General features: G+C 41.9%; 1 protein-coding gene across 1 annotated transcript in view; it reads right to left on the bottom strand.

Annotated features, from left to right (window-relative positions):
- Positions 1-3,232: 3,232 nt before the first annotated feature.
- The window catches only part of SLC35F1 (solute carrier family 35 member F1), a 339,461-nt gene continuing 330,797 nt past the window's right edge, over positions 3,233-11,896 (bottom strand). Inside the window, exon 8 of the mRNA XM_067546648.1 lies at positions 3,233-7,714. Coding sequence (XP_067402749.1) covers positions 7,490-7,714 — 225 coding nt within the window. The 3' untranslated portion in view covers positions 3,233-7,489. The remainder of the gene's footprint in view (positions 7,715-11,896) is intronic.

The raw sequence follows: 11,896 nt of genomic DNA, 5'->3' as shown, positions 1-11,896 counted from the left end.
CATGCAAATCTTGATTGCTAGTTTGCTGTGAAACAGGCAAGAAGCCAGCCTTCTGTGAAACTTGATGGTATCTGAGGAAACAACTAGCTGAGTTAAATATGTGCTCTCCAGCGTGACTTTGATCCAGTGACATACATTTCTAGTCATTTTACATGTTTCATATCCAACCCCACCTACTATCAGGTTAATTATTCTGGATGCAAAGTATCTCTTAACATTGTGTCATGATCCCATAGATCTTGAAGCTGGTCCACTGGGTTTCCATTCAGCTGTTATCCTTCCTGCTCACACTCACCAGCTTGCTACTAATCAACCAGGCAGGAGAGACCATGAAATCTGACGTTACATCAGGGAGGGCTTCCCAGGGCCTGTCTGGAGGAACACCATGAACTTGGATGGTCAGGAGAGTGTGCCCAACTGGGTTCCACCTGGTTGCTACATTAGACCCTGCCTTTCTCTCTGACTCCTGATCCCTGCCATGCTCCTCATCCTCGCCCTGACTCCTGACTATGACTCTGGCTCCAACCACTAGACCTGTCCACCTATGTCCCGACCCTGACATACATTTTGTAATTAAATTATTTACCACTTTAGTGCTCAGTGATCTTGCAGACTCAAGTAGCTGTCCATTATCCCACCCTCCCCATTATCCTTCTATTTTGGCAAGATCTTGTGTAGAAGTCAATGTGCTGTCTATGCCAAATTCAATATTTTGTCCCTGACAGGTGTGTACATATTTCAAATGAAGGATGGAAAATGGCCTTATACTGACAGCAGCATGACATTTATTTTATTTATTATTATTACTATTATGAAATTGCCTGAGCCTATGCTGACCATGAATGTGGGGAATAAAAAGCAATAGTTTGTATAAATGTATTTGACTGTAAAGTATTAATTGATGCATTATTAGGATGTGGGCAGCACTACACAATTGCCTGAGGGACACTGCACATCATCAGTAGCCACTAAAATGTTGACTGTACATCAAGGTTGTGAACTGAAATCTTAAAAAATACTAGTCTAATAAAATCAGCCTCTCCTTGGGTTGGAAATATAAATATTTGTACAATACATAGATATAGAATATTTATAAAATGACATGAATGAGTTTTAACCTGAAAAATAGTGGACTATACACAGCGGGCCAAAGTCTGCTCTCATTCATACTAGGAGAAATCCAGGGTAATGCCATAGTATTTTTTTCATTTAGAAACTAACTTAAGGGAATACTGTCAAGATGAGAAAAGAAAGTAAGTAAATTATTTCAAAGAAAATGACAGCACTGCATTAGACCGTTAACCCTGAATGCATTTTTAAAAAAGCGATTAACTTTCTACTCTTTGCCCCTGGTTCTTTACTTCTTTCAGTTTGGACCAGATTTTGGCCCCCTGTTCTGGCTACTTGACACCACCAGGGATTATCATTATGTGAGGGGAGCTCTAGGTAGCATAGAGCAGCCATGGTATCTATGCTATCTTTCTCCTAGCCCCTAGCCCAGAGGATGTTTCCAGGGAAAGGGGGCATGGCTAGAATGCCTCTATATGCTAGCTATCCCACGCTGCTGGAATGAGCCTTTGGGGCCATGGGCAGCCAGACATAAAAATAAAAGCACTCTTATCTTATGCCAGGAAGTGTACTCGTCCCTAGACAGCTCCAGATTCCAAGGACCACAAAGGCGTCATAAAGTTGCCTCTGCCTACCCTCAGCTCCCCAATCTGATCTTGTGCCAATTTGGACCTTGCACAGTCATGTTATAAGTGGGCAAACTGGACTGAAAGTGGGTGTAAAACGTGACAATTCTGATTTGTTAGCATTTTATATCCCTTTTGAGCTCACGAGCCACAGTTATAAATAGCTACACAATGCAGAGGAGAATCAAGCTTTTTGGTTACTTTTTTGCATTTCTTTAATCTTAAACGGTGAAACTAGGCTGGTCTGCTCAGTTGCCCTTCGTATTTGCAGATAGTATCACTTCCTCATGCATTGGCACCGTCCGGATAAGCAGTTGACTTTTCATTTCTGACATTGTGGGGTGCTGTTTAAATAAAAGCAAAACAAATTAAGAAAACCCAAATGCCTGTATCCACTGAGAAAAGTGATACTAATAAAAATGTTTCTTGGCATTAGGTTTTGACTAAATTTTTAAAGAAAACGTTGTATGTAAGTTGCTTAACAGTGTTCCTTCACTACTGAAGTATGTGTGACATTCTTCATGTGAAAATACTGCCAAGTGAACAATTATTTATAGAGTAATTTCAATCAATGACTATTATTAGGATTCATACAGGTGGAGGTCAAGTTCCAGCTAGAAAGTGAAGAGAAATTTCTGAGGTGGTGGATGCAGGGATGTACAGGATTGAAGGAAAATATAAAGCCATTGTTAGCACAATCAAACCACACACGCTTATCCATTGCGTAAATGTTGATAACATGCACAATTAACATTGAAAAATGAGATATAAAAGCATGCATTAGCCTAGAATCGCTGGCTTTATGATCTGTGGTACTCCATCCAGCTTCAAGTGGGCTGATGTGAGGGTGGGAAATGGCATCAGGTCACCAGTTTCCAGCCCTTTGTATTCCCAGCACTGGGGGAGGGGATGTGGGAAATCTGGTGATGGATTTTTCTTACAGGAATGCCATGAGAGTAAAACTGGGCAGACACACATCTTGACAAGCATCCTTGAGTTTCAATACATATTCCACACTGAATGCTTTGACTGTAAACTCTAGGATTTCTTCTCTCTCTTCTTCCTAGTCTGCTCCGAAGAATCTCTAGTCTACTCTTCCCCAACTGCCTCAGGGTCCCATCCCAAACCCAGTCCCTTTTCGCTTCTAGTGTCTAATTTCCTTCATCTTCTTTCCTTCTCCCATCTCTGGAGCCTTCACGGAACATTGCTGCAGTGTGGGAGGCTGGGGGTCAGTGAATGTAGCAACCGGAAGCAAAGAAGGAAGCCAGGAGACATGGCTGTAGATGCATAGCAACAAAAGCCACAGGAGCCCCTGACACATGAATATACTGCTCCTAATGAATTCTGGCTAGTTATAAGTTATTTCATGAAGCTGGCTAAAGTCAGGGTTATGTAAACATGGCTGTGTAGCAAAGATATGCTGCCTACACTTGAAAATCATCGATGGATTTTAATTTCAGAACTCCTGATAAATATTCACGTTTCAAGAAAGTCATTTCAGGCTATTTCACAGGCAAGGAAACAGGCAAAGAAACTAATAACCCTGCTTTCATAAAGCATTTATTTTATTTGAAAACATTATACAGGCATTACATTGCCACAGCCAGTCCATATAGGAGCATGCAAATATCAAAACAAAGAAAGGTTTGTTGAGCTTATTGGTGCAGGGTTTGGGGTTGGAGTGTTTTTGTTTGTTTGTTTTTGGTTTTGGTTCATATTTCCATTTCCAGTGTCAAGATTAGTGTGCTTAATTATGACATTTAACAATAAAATCCTACCCATGGGGTAAAATTTATATTTGTAGCTAGCTTGGGAATACTAATTAAAAATAAAAGGGAAAGAAAACAATACTACACGCTTGTCAAAATGTTAATAGCACAAGTTAGCAATACCTAAACTATACATTGAAACTTTTTCATATGACACAGTGGTGCAAAATTTTTAATTGCTTTGTCTATCGTTGTGTGTTTAAAAAGTTTATAGCTGGAAAAAAAGACAAGTTCTGTCTCCCAGTGCAGGTCTCCATCCAGTAGCAGAAAATTATATCAGTTTTGCTAAGGGCCACTCGCCACCAATGGGTAGTAGAGCTTCAGTTTGTTCAAGGAAAAGATACACAGAGCTGGTGAAGTCCTATTTCAACCAGTAGAGTAGCTGCCAGTTGGGTAGCTGGACCTTGCTGGTGTCCACTGTGGTCTGAAATTGCAGGAAATTAAACAGCTAGAAATAATAGTTTTCCCTGCTGGACCTCAGCTTTCATTCAACGGAGGATTTGTAAAGCTATACTACTATTTTCCTTTGAGGTGCATCCAGTTCTGGCAAATTGGAGCAATTCAACTCTCTTTAGCTGAAGAGAAAAAACAAAACAAAATAAAATAAAATAATAAAACAACCCCATACTGTTATCCCAGTGACATGAACCTCTTCATGTGCAAGACACATGGGATGGTTATTGAGTGTACAGTGCATATGTGAACAGTCACAATTTATTTCCATACAATTGAGTCATTTAAAATATCCTATAAAAATTCTTTCTGATGGCACCTCTTAGCCATCAGTTGATTGCAAACCCTTAAACGAGAGTCCTGTAGCACTTTAAAAGACTAACAAATTTAATTTCTGCAGGCATAAGCTTTCGTGGGCTGCAACCCACTTCGTCAGATGCAGGGTTACAGCCCACGAAAGCTTATGCCTACAGAAATTAAATTTGTTAGTCTTTAAAGTGCTACAGGACTCTTGTTGTTTTTGCTGTATACAGACTAACACGGCTACTCCTCTGGAACCTTATATGTATAAACTCCTGGGTCAGTGAACTGACCTGGATATGCCTTCACTCCAGTTGTTCCTAGTAAGACATTAATACACAGCTACAAATTATTGTAATAAAAATGAGAGAAAAGAGAAAAAAAGATTACAAACATTTGGCTTATAAAATAAATACTAAGAATGAAGTAACCCAAAATAATTAAGCAAAATAAAGGAACGTAAACACGGAACAAACATATGTGTACACACTCCTCAGTTTTCAAAGGTCTCGAAACTAACATAGGAATAATGCTCAGAGAAAGGTATTTAATTGGTATAAAAGGTAGCAAAAAGACCAGGAGATGACAGGTGCCCACAAACGCTCTTCAGGGTACCAGAGAGAACAATGACAATTGTAATGCGAACATACTTCTGTGGCTTGAACTGTACAGTCACTACACAAAGACTATGCATCAGTTAAACCCTGATTTGAGGACTTCAGTGGTGCCTTGGACTTGTGTGGACCCTTGGAACAAGGGTGAATTGACTGTTGACCTAAGTCCCATTTAAAACCTATTTTGAGAGCTTAACTGGAAATGGAGAGGCTCAATGCACAAAGATGAATTTGAACAATCTTAGTGTCACCAACTCTCATAATTTTATAGTGTGAATCTCACAATATTTGCATTTTCTCTTAAAGCCCCAGATCCTGGAGTCATGTTATATGAAAATCTCAGCTTTTATTTTTTTAAAGTTTCCAGCCTTCATGATTGCAGGGAAAAGCTTAAAAGCATGAAAACTAAAAGCTCCAAAGCCAGAAGTAAAATAAAAAGAACCCAACATTTCTTATTTTTAAAATCACATGATTGCTGAATAGGTGTGTGTCTGTGTGTGGGGTTTGACAGTATGACAACCCCCTCTTTTTCAACTGCAGTAGAATAATCATAGGCAGCCTAAGCATGACGAGATGGACTATGTCTCTCTTCCTCATCAACAGGAGGAATGAGATGAAACAGATATTCAGTAATTCGTTAGCATTTTGGCATGTCATCATTTTTATGCAAACCTCCTTAAAGCTGCTGCAGAGAAATTCTTTTTGTAGCTTTGCAGAACAGGATTATAAAAGACAAATGTTACTTCAGCAGAAATCCATCCTGCTTGACTGATTTGCATGGCCTTTTCAATCTCAAGAGTGTGCAGTTTCTTTTTCTCATAGAAATAGGTGAGTTGTATATATTTTTTACAGAAAGCCCTACATTTTAATTTAAAACTGACTTCATCAGAATAATATCATTTGACTAAAATACATTTCATATACCCACCAACAGAAAATGCAGCAATTTACCACAACCTGGCTTCAAACCCTGTTTTCCAATACAATGAATATATAAAAGCTATTATAATACTTCCTACTTCCTTGGCTCCTTCTTTCTAAAGATCTTAAAGCCCATTAAAACAATTTAGCCTCACAATACTCTTGTGAGGGAGGTAAAGAATTACTATCCCCGTATATACAGATTGGGAAACTAAGCTACACAAGGGACATGTCTTAGATCACACAAGAAGTCACACAAGAAGTCTGTGGTTGATCTGTGAATAAAACTGAGCTCTCTTGAATCTCTATTCTGTCCTTTACACACTAGACTATCGTTTCCCTTCCTTAATTTTAAGAGGAAAATGAACTGAGGATATATGAAGCAATGACTTTTGTCTTTCACTGTGCTCTTAAAAGGGCAAAAATCAAGACAGATTTGTAGGGTTCTGCTTCAGATTCAATAGAAATGTCTTAAATGCTCCACATTTCTGATGCGTTTCCTGCAGCAGAAGAAGAGCATACCCTTACTTCAGAGGGACTTTCATATTTTCTGGTGAATATCAGAAAACTGTTAAATTCTTCTACTTTTGTAGATAATGAAAAATAATTGGCTACACCCTACACCCTATCTTTCACGCTGCTGCAGTACCACCAGCAGATGGGTCAGTCTTATTCTTAATATTCATGACTTCACTACGTTACCATACTAATATTTATGATTGAGGCATAAGAAGATTCTGATGAAAAATTGACATATTTCCAGGTTGGCATGGTTAGGAAAGGGAACCCAATGCCTCCTGTACCACAGGCTTCACAGAACTGGAGGCTCCTGCATATGCACTGAGCATTTAAAATAACTGCCCTGGTCTGACTGATATATCAACTTACCAATGAGAGTTTCAATATGTAGGAAAATAGAAAATGCACATTTTTGTACAGATTTAATTTTAAAAGTAAGAAATTTGTTCTGTTTTGTTTCTGCAGGTTAGACACAGTACGGAAATGTAATTCCCTGTCACCTGGTACAGCACCTCAGCCACCAGGAAATTCTTCACGGAATGTAAAAAGGTCAATGGTTGAGTAATTCACTTATGTAAATATAGAAAGTCTAAAATGCTCATTTTATACCTATTCCTAGAATAGAGACTGATATTGTAAGCTGTCCCTCCTCTGCACTCACAGCAGAGATTACATATAAGGTGGGCTACCAGATAGATAGTACAGATGAACTCATTAATCCTTTCTCCCAACAGATCCAGATGCTAGCAAAAATGCGTCAGGGTGTAGCTACCTGGAGTATCCCGACTACTTGTGAAAAACAAACACATTTTAAAAAGAGAGAAAATAACAGTGATTGTACACGTGGACTTACTGTAAAAATGTGGCTTTTCCACAACTCTACGTGGCCCTAGCAATAGGTACACAAATACCCATTTGATTTCTATGTAATTTCAGCTTGCATTTTTAATATCTTCACAGGTAGTTTGATAGCAAGTGATTCGTACAGAGCATTCTGTTGTGACCAGCATACTGCTAATACCCTAAATAAGGGACTGGCACCTCTTTGCAAGGTCCACCCAGTGGCAATTAGATTGTACTTTTTACAAGCTTTCCCTATTTGCTACCTTGAAGCCCACCTGTGTAACCGTACCCAGTAAATACCTTTCTCTATGTACAATACAGGGATCATGGATATACAAACGCCACTGAATCATCAGTGGGAGACAAGTGCCTGGGTTTAGGCAACTCTGACATGAGGCTCCTCTTCTGTCTCCTGGCCTAGACTGGAATACGTTACTGAAGGTTCCAGCTGTCCAGTTGCTGGCAAGTCTACAACAGGTCCTGAAGGGTTTCGAAACTGCTTGTACACTCGTGGATCCTGGGCTACATATGTGGATGTGGAGGAGTACAGCACCAGCCCAACAAGGATAGTGAAGAATGACAGCAGATAAAGTCCTGAAAACTAAACATAAATAAGAGTAAAGTAATTAGAAAGCTGCACTGGTTATTCTGTGCTCATGAGAGCTAGTGGAAAATTGAAGGCATAGTTCTTTGTTTTTATATGCACAGCAAACAGGATTGTTAGTCTTTCTTCTCTGGCTGTAGATTTTGAGGAGATGCCATTGCTGGAAGTTTGTTTCCATTAACTTGTACCTCCTATTTTACCAAAAATAGGAGTGCAATTCTCCTGTGGCCCTAGCAATATAAATATGAGTCTGTCAGCTGGGACTCGGGAGATCTGGGTTTTGTTCTCAGCTCTGACACTTATCTGCTTAATGACTTTGTCCAAGTCACTTCACTTCACTGGAGTTCAGTTTCTCCATCTGCAAAATAGGGATAATGGTATTTACCAATATTTGTAAAATATTTTGAGATCCATGGATGAAAGGTGCAGTATAAGTATGAGGTTTTATTGTTTTACATAAGAATGGCCATACTTGATCAGACCAATGGTCTAGCCCAGTATCCTGTCTTCCGACAGTGGCCAATGCCAGGTGCTTCGGAGGGAATGAATAGAACAGGTAATCATCAAGTGATCCATCCTGTCGGCCATTCCCAGCTGCTGGCAAACAGCAATCCCTGCCTATCCTGGCTAATAGCCATCGATGGACCTATCCTTCATGAACTTATCTAGTTCTTTTTTGAACTCTAGTTTTGGCCTTCACAATATCCTCTAGCAAGGAGTTCCACAGGTTGATTCTGTGTTGTGTGAAGAAATACTTCCTTTTGTTTGTTTTAATTTCATTTGGTGAAATTTTGTGTCATTTTGTGTCATGAGATGGAGTAAATAATACTTCTTTATTTACTTTCTCCATACCAGCCATGATTTTATACACCTCTATCATATCCCCCCGTAGTCGTCTCTTTTCAAAGCTGAAAAGTCCCAGTCATATTAATCTCACCTCATATGGAAGCATTTCCATGCCCCTAATCAGGTCTGCTGAGGGCAGGGGATGGGGGAGAAGGAGAGGCAAAGGGGACAATTGCCCAGGGGCATGGCAATTTAAAAGGGCCTTGGCCCGGCCCACACTCCAGCCCTGCTCCACCCCAGGCCCCGCCTGTCCACTTGCTGCTCGCCAAATTGCTCCTTCCCCCCTGCTCTGTCTCTCAGCTGTCGCTCGCTGCTTGCTTCCCTCCTCTTCTCCCCCACTTACTCCCTCCCCGCTGCCTCTCATGGCGTCCCTCCATCCCCTGCTCAGTCCCCTTCCCCCCTCGCCCCCCCGTTGTTGCTCGCCGCCTGGGGGAAGGTGGAGTGTGGAAGACAGGAGGGGGATCGAGCAGGGAGGGGGCAGGGCCTGGGGTGGAGCCGAGGTGGACTGTGAGCGGGGCTGCGAGTGGAAGAGGCAGGATGGGACTGTTCTGCCCTGGGGCCTGGAATTACTGTCGGTGGGCCTGCCCCTAATCACTTTACTTGCCCTTTTCTGTACCTTTTCCCATTCCAATATATCTTTTTTGAGATGTGGCGACCAGATCTGCATGCAGTATTCAAGATGTGGGTGTACCATGGATTTATAAAGAGGCAAAACAATATTTTCTGTCTTATTATTTATTCCTTTCCTAATGATTCCAAACTTCTTTTAGCTTTCATACCATGAGTCTGTAGAGCAGTGGTTCCCAACCTGTGGCCCGGGGGCCAAACGTTGCCCGTGGGGGCTTTCAAAGTGGCCCGTGACTCCCCTCTTGCTGGCTGCAGAAGGGAGCTGCTGCCTAAGGAGCCAGGCGGAGTGCGTTGCCGCACGGCTATAAGACCAGTGCAAGTTCCTTGCTGCACCCAAGGGGATGGGAGATCAGTGCTCCCCTACCCTGGCTCCAGCAGAGAGCAAATCACTCAGCCTCAGTCCCTAGGTGCTGGGTCCCTGATGGAGCCAGAAAGAGGGGAGCACTGATCTTCTGTGCCCCTGGCTTCAGAAGGGTGCCACTGCCTAGGGACCCAGGTGGAGTGCATGGGGCTACAGGATGTGTGTGGTCTCCCTGCTGCAGCCCAGGGAACGGGAGATCAGCAAGGAGGCAGCCTTCCTCAGCAATGGGCAAATGTTTGGATGGTAGAAAGATGGCATAACTGGTGTTATGTTGTCTGCTTCCCCTACATCGGCAGAAGGGGTGAGAATTGCACAACGTACTCTGCTAATCTCCAGCTAGTGGAATGGTCCCTAGTGTGCCATTCTACCTGGCATAAATCAGAGCAACCATGGGGCTGCTCCAGCTTGTGTCAACTGGTCTAGGCTCAGAAGAGAAGTAAATGGGGCTTAAAGTCACCATTACGTTCACCACAAGCTGGACCAAGCATGAGCCCAATAAAGAAAATAAAACCTTCAGAATCTTTAAACAGTACAATTGTAGAAATGGGCAAAGATGTGATGTGAAGGGTGCATGTGCACCCCTATGCAACTTCCCTAGGGGGAAACACCCCCACCTCCAAAGCAATCACAAGTGGTCTAAATTCAAGACTCGCCAGAGGACAAACTGCATGGCCACCTGGTACGTCAAGGACATAGAACTGATTTTGTATTTAGCAGGAGTTCCAATGAAAGTGCAAGTGTTCAGCTGGGGTCAGGAATACAAGAGTGAATGTAAATGCCAACAGCTAACTACAATCCTGTAACCAATTATGGGCTAACTAATGAGGTGGATGTATTATTCTGCACAAAAGGGAGCTGCAAATCTGTTTCCTAATCCTAGCTGACTATGGGACTTTGACAGGTGCCAAATTTGTTTCTCGTGTTCATTTAGATGCAGTGCTAGAAGGCTAGACAGAGTTAAATTATTCAAGCAAGAGCTTGAGCAGTTCCACGTCAGTTCTTTATGCATGTAAGGAAATAATTTTGTCAAATGTGAATTCTCTTTAAAAGTGCTACCTGTTTCCTATTATTAATTTGCTGTCATACTACTGAGCTACAGAACATGTGTTGAACATTTCTACTTGTGGTTAATCCTGATGGCATTTTTCAGAAATAGTCCCTCTGAAGGGCTTTTGAAAATGCTAGAAGCATAACCCCTGATGACAAGTCTGTATCTGCTGTCATTTTCCACAGCGAGCGTGTAATAAATACACTTCAGAAGGGAATGCACCATAATGGGGAAAGTTTAAAGCATGTCAGAAGCACTGTAGATGGGAAGAAGGCAGGGCTCTGCTTTTCGTCAATCATTAATTGCTTTTTTCCAAGCTTGTCACCAGGTCTTCACATGTCATCTGGCAGTGTGATCTGATATAATCACCCAGCCAAAAACACAATGCAGAATGCGAGAGCAGGTCTGCTGAAGGATTCCTTCCATGTGTTACAACCCTGCAAGGAGTGGTTGGGAAGAGATCTCCCCCCTGTGGTAATCAAACCCTAAATCAATCGATCCAATGTATTTTTCCTCTGTTTCATTTTATTTTTCACTCCCTGGGAATGCCCTCCTTTCTCTCCTTTTCTCTTTATACCTGAATTCTGACACCTCTTGGCAGCAGTGGTGGGTTTGCTTTTTAGTGGAGTACTTCTGACTACAAATGAGCCCATACTAAAACAAACTTTCCAAAAAGATTTTAGGGTGGGGGGGAAAGTTTCAAGAATCTGAACCCAAATCCAAACATCTGAATGTCATAGCTTGTCTCTACTGTGCTATTAGGCTGAACAAAAACCCCAAACACCATCCAGACTTCCAGGAGTTTGACTCTGGGTTGGCAGCTGAATTTCATTTCTATTGCTATGTGCTAGGTAAAGAGCACCAGAAATCAAAGAGGGGAAGCAGTCGGAAGGACAGATGTGATTGCCCCCCATCCCCATTTTCTATGCAGGCCTGTAAGTCCCCTTCCCACTGCCAGATGCCTGGCTGTGTCACTGAGCTGCCAGTGCAATTGCCAGTTACAGACATAGTGGGGAAAAGCAGCTCAGGGAGTACCATCATCACGCAGATTGCAGTAGCCTTAAAAAAATGAAGCACAAAACTGTCTTGGGTTGAGGACCCTCACCGAGAACTCATTCCTATCCCATGGAAGCTGTGGGGTACAAATATCTAGGAGTAAGCCAGGAGAGATAAAGAGGACATGGGGAGAGGAGGCAGAAGAAGAAGGTAAGAAGGGAAAGGGGAGAGAACAGGGCATTTTGAAAATTTCATGTTTACAAAAATAGAGCATATTTTGATTGCATCCCTCTTCCCCCAC

Source organism: Emydura macquarii, unplaced genomic scaffold (assembly GCF_026122565.2).
Source record: "Emydura macquarii macquarii isolate MOO-44397 ecotype Brisbane River unplaced genomic scaffold, CSIRO-AGI_Emac_v2 contig_1146, whole genome shotgun sequence".
In the NCBI taxonomy this organism is placed as follows: Eukaryota; Metazoa; Chordata; order Testudines; family Chelidae; genus Emydura; species Emydura macquarii.
Note: the sequence above shows the minus strand (reverse complement) of the source record. Positions and strands in the feature narration are given on the sequence as shown.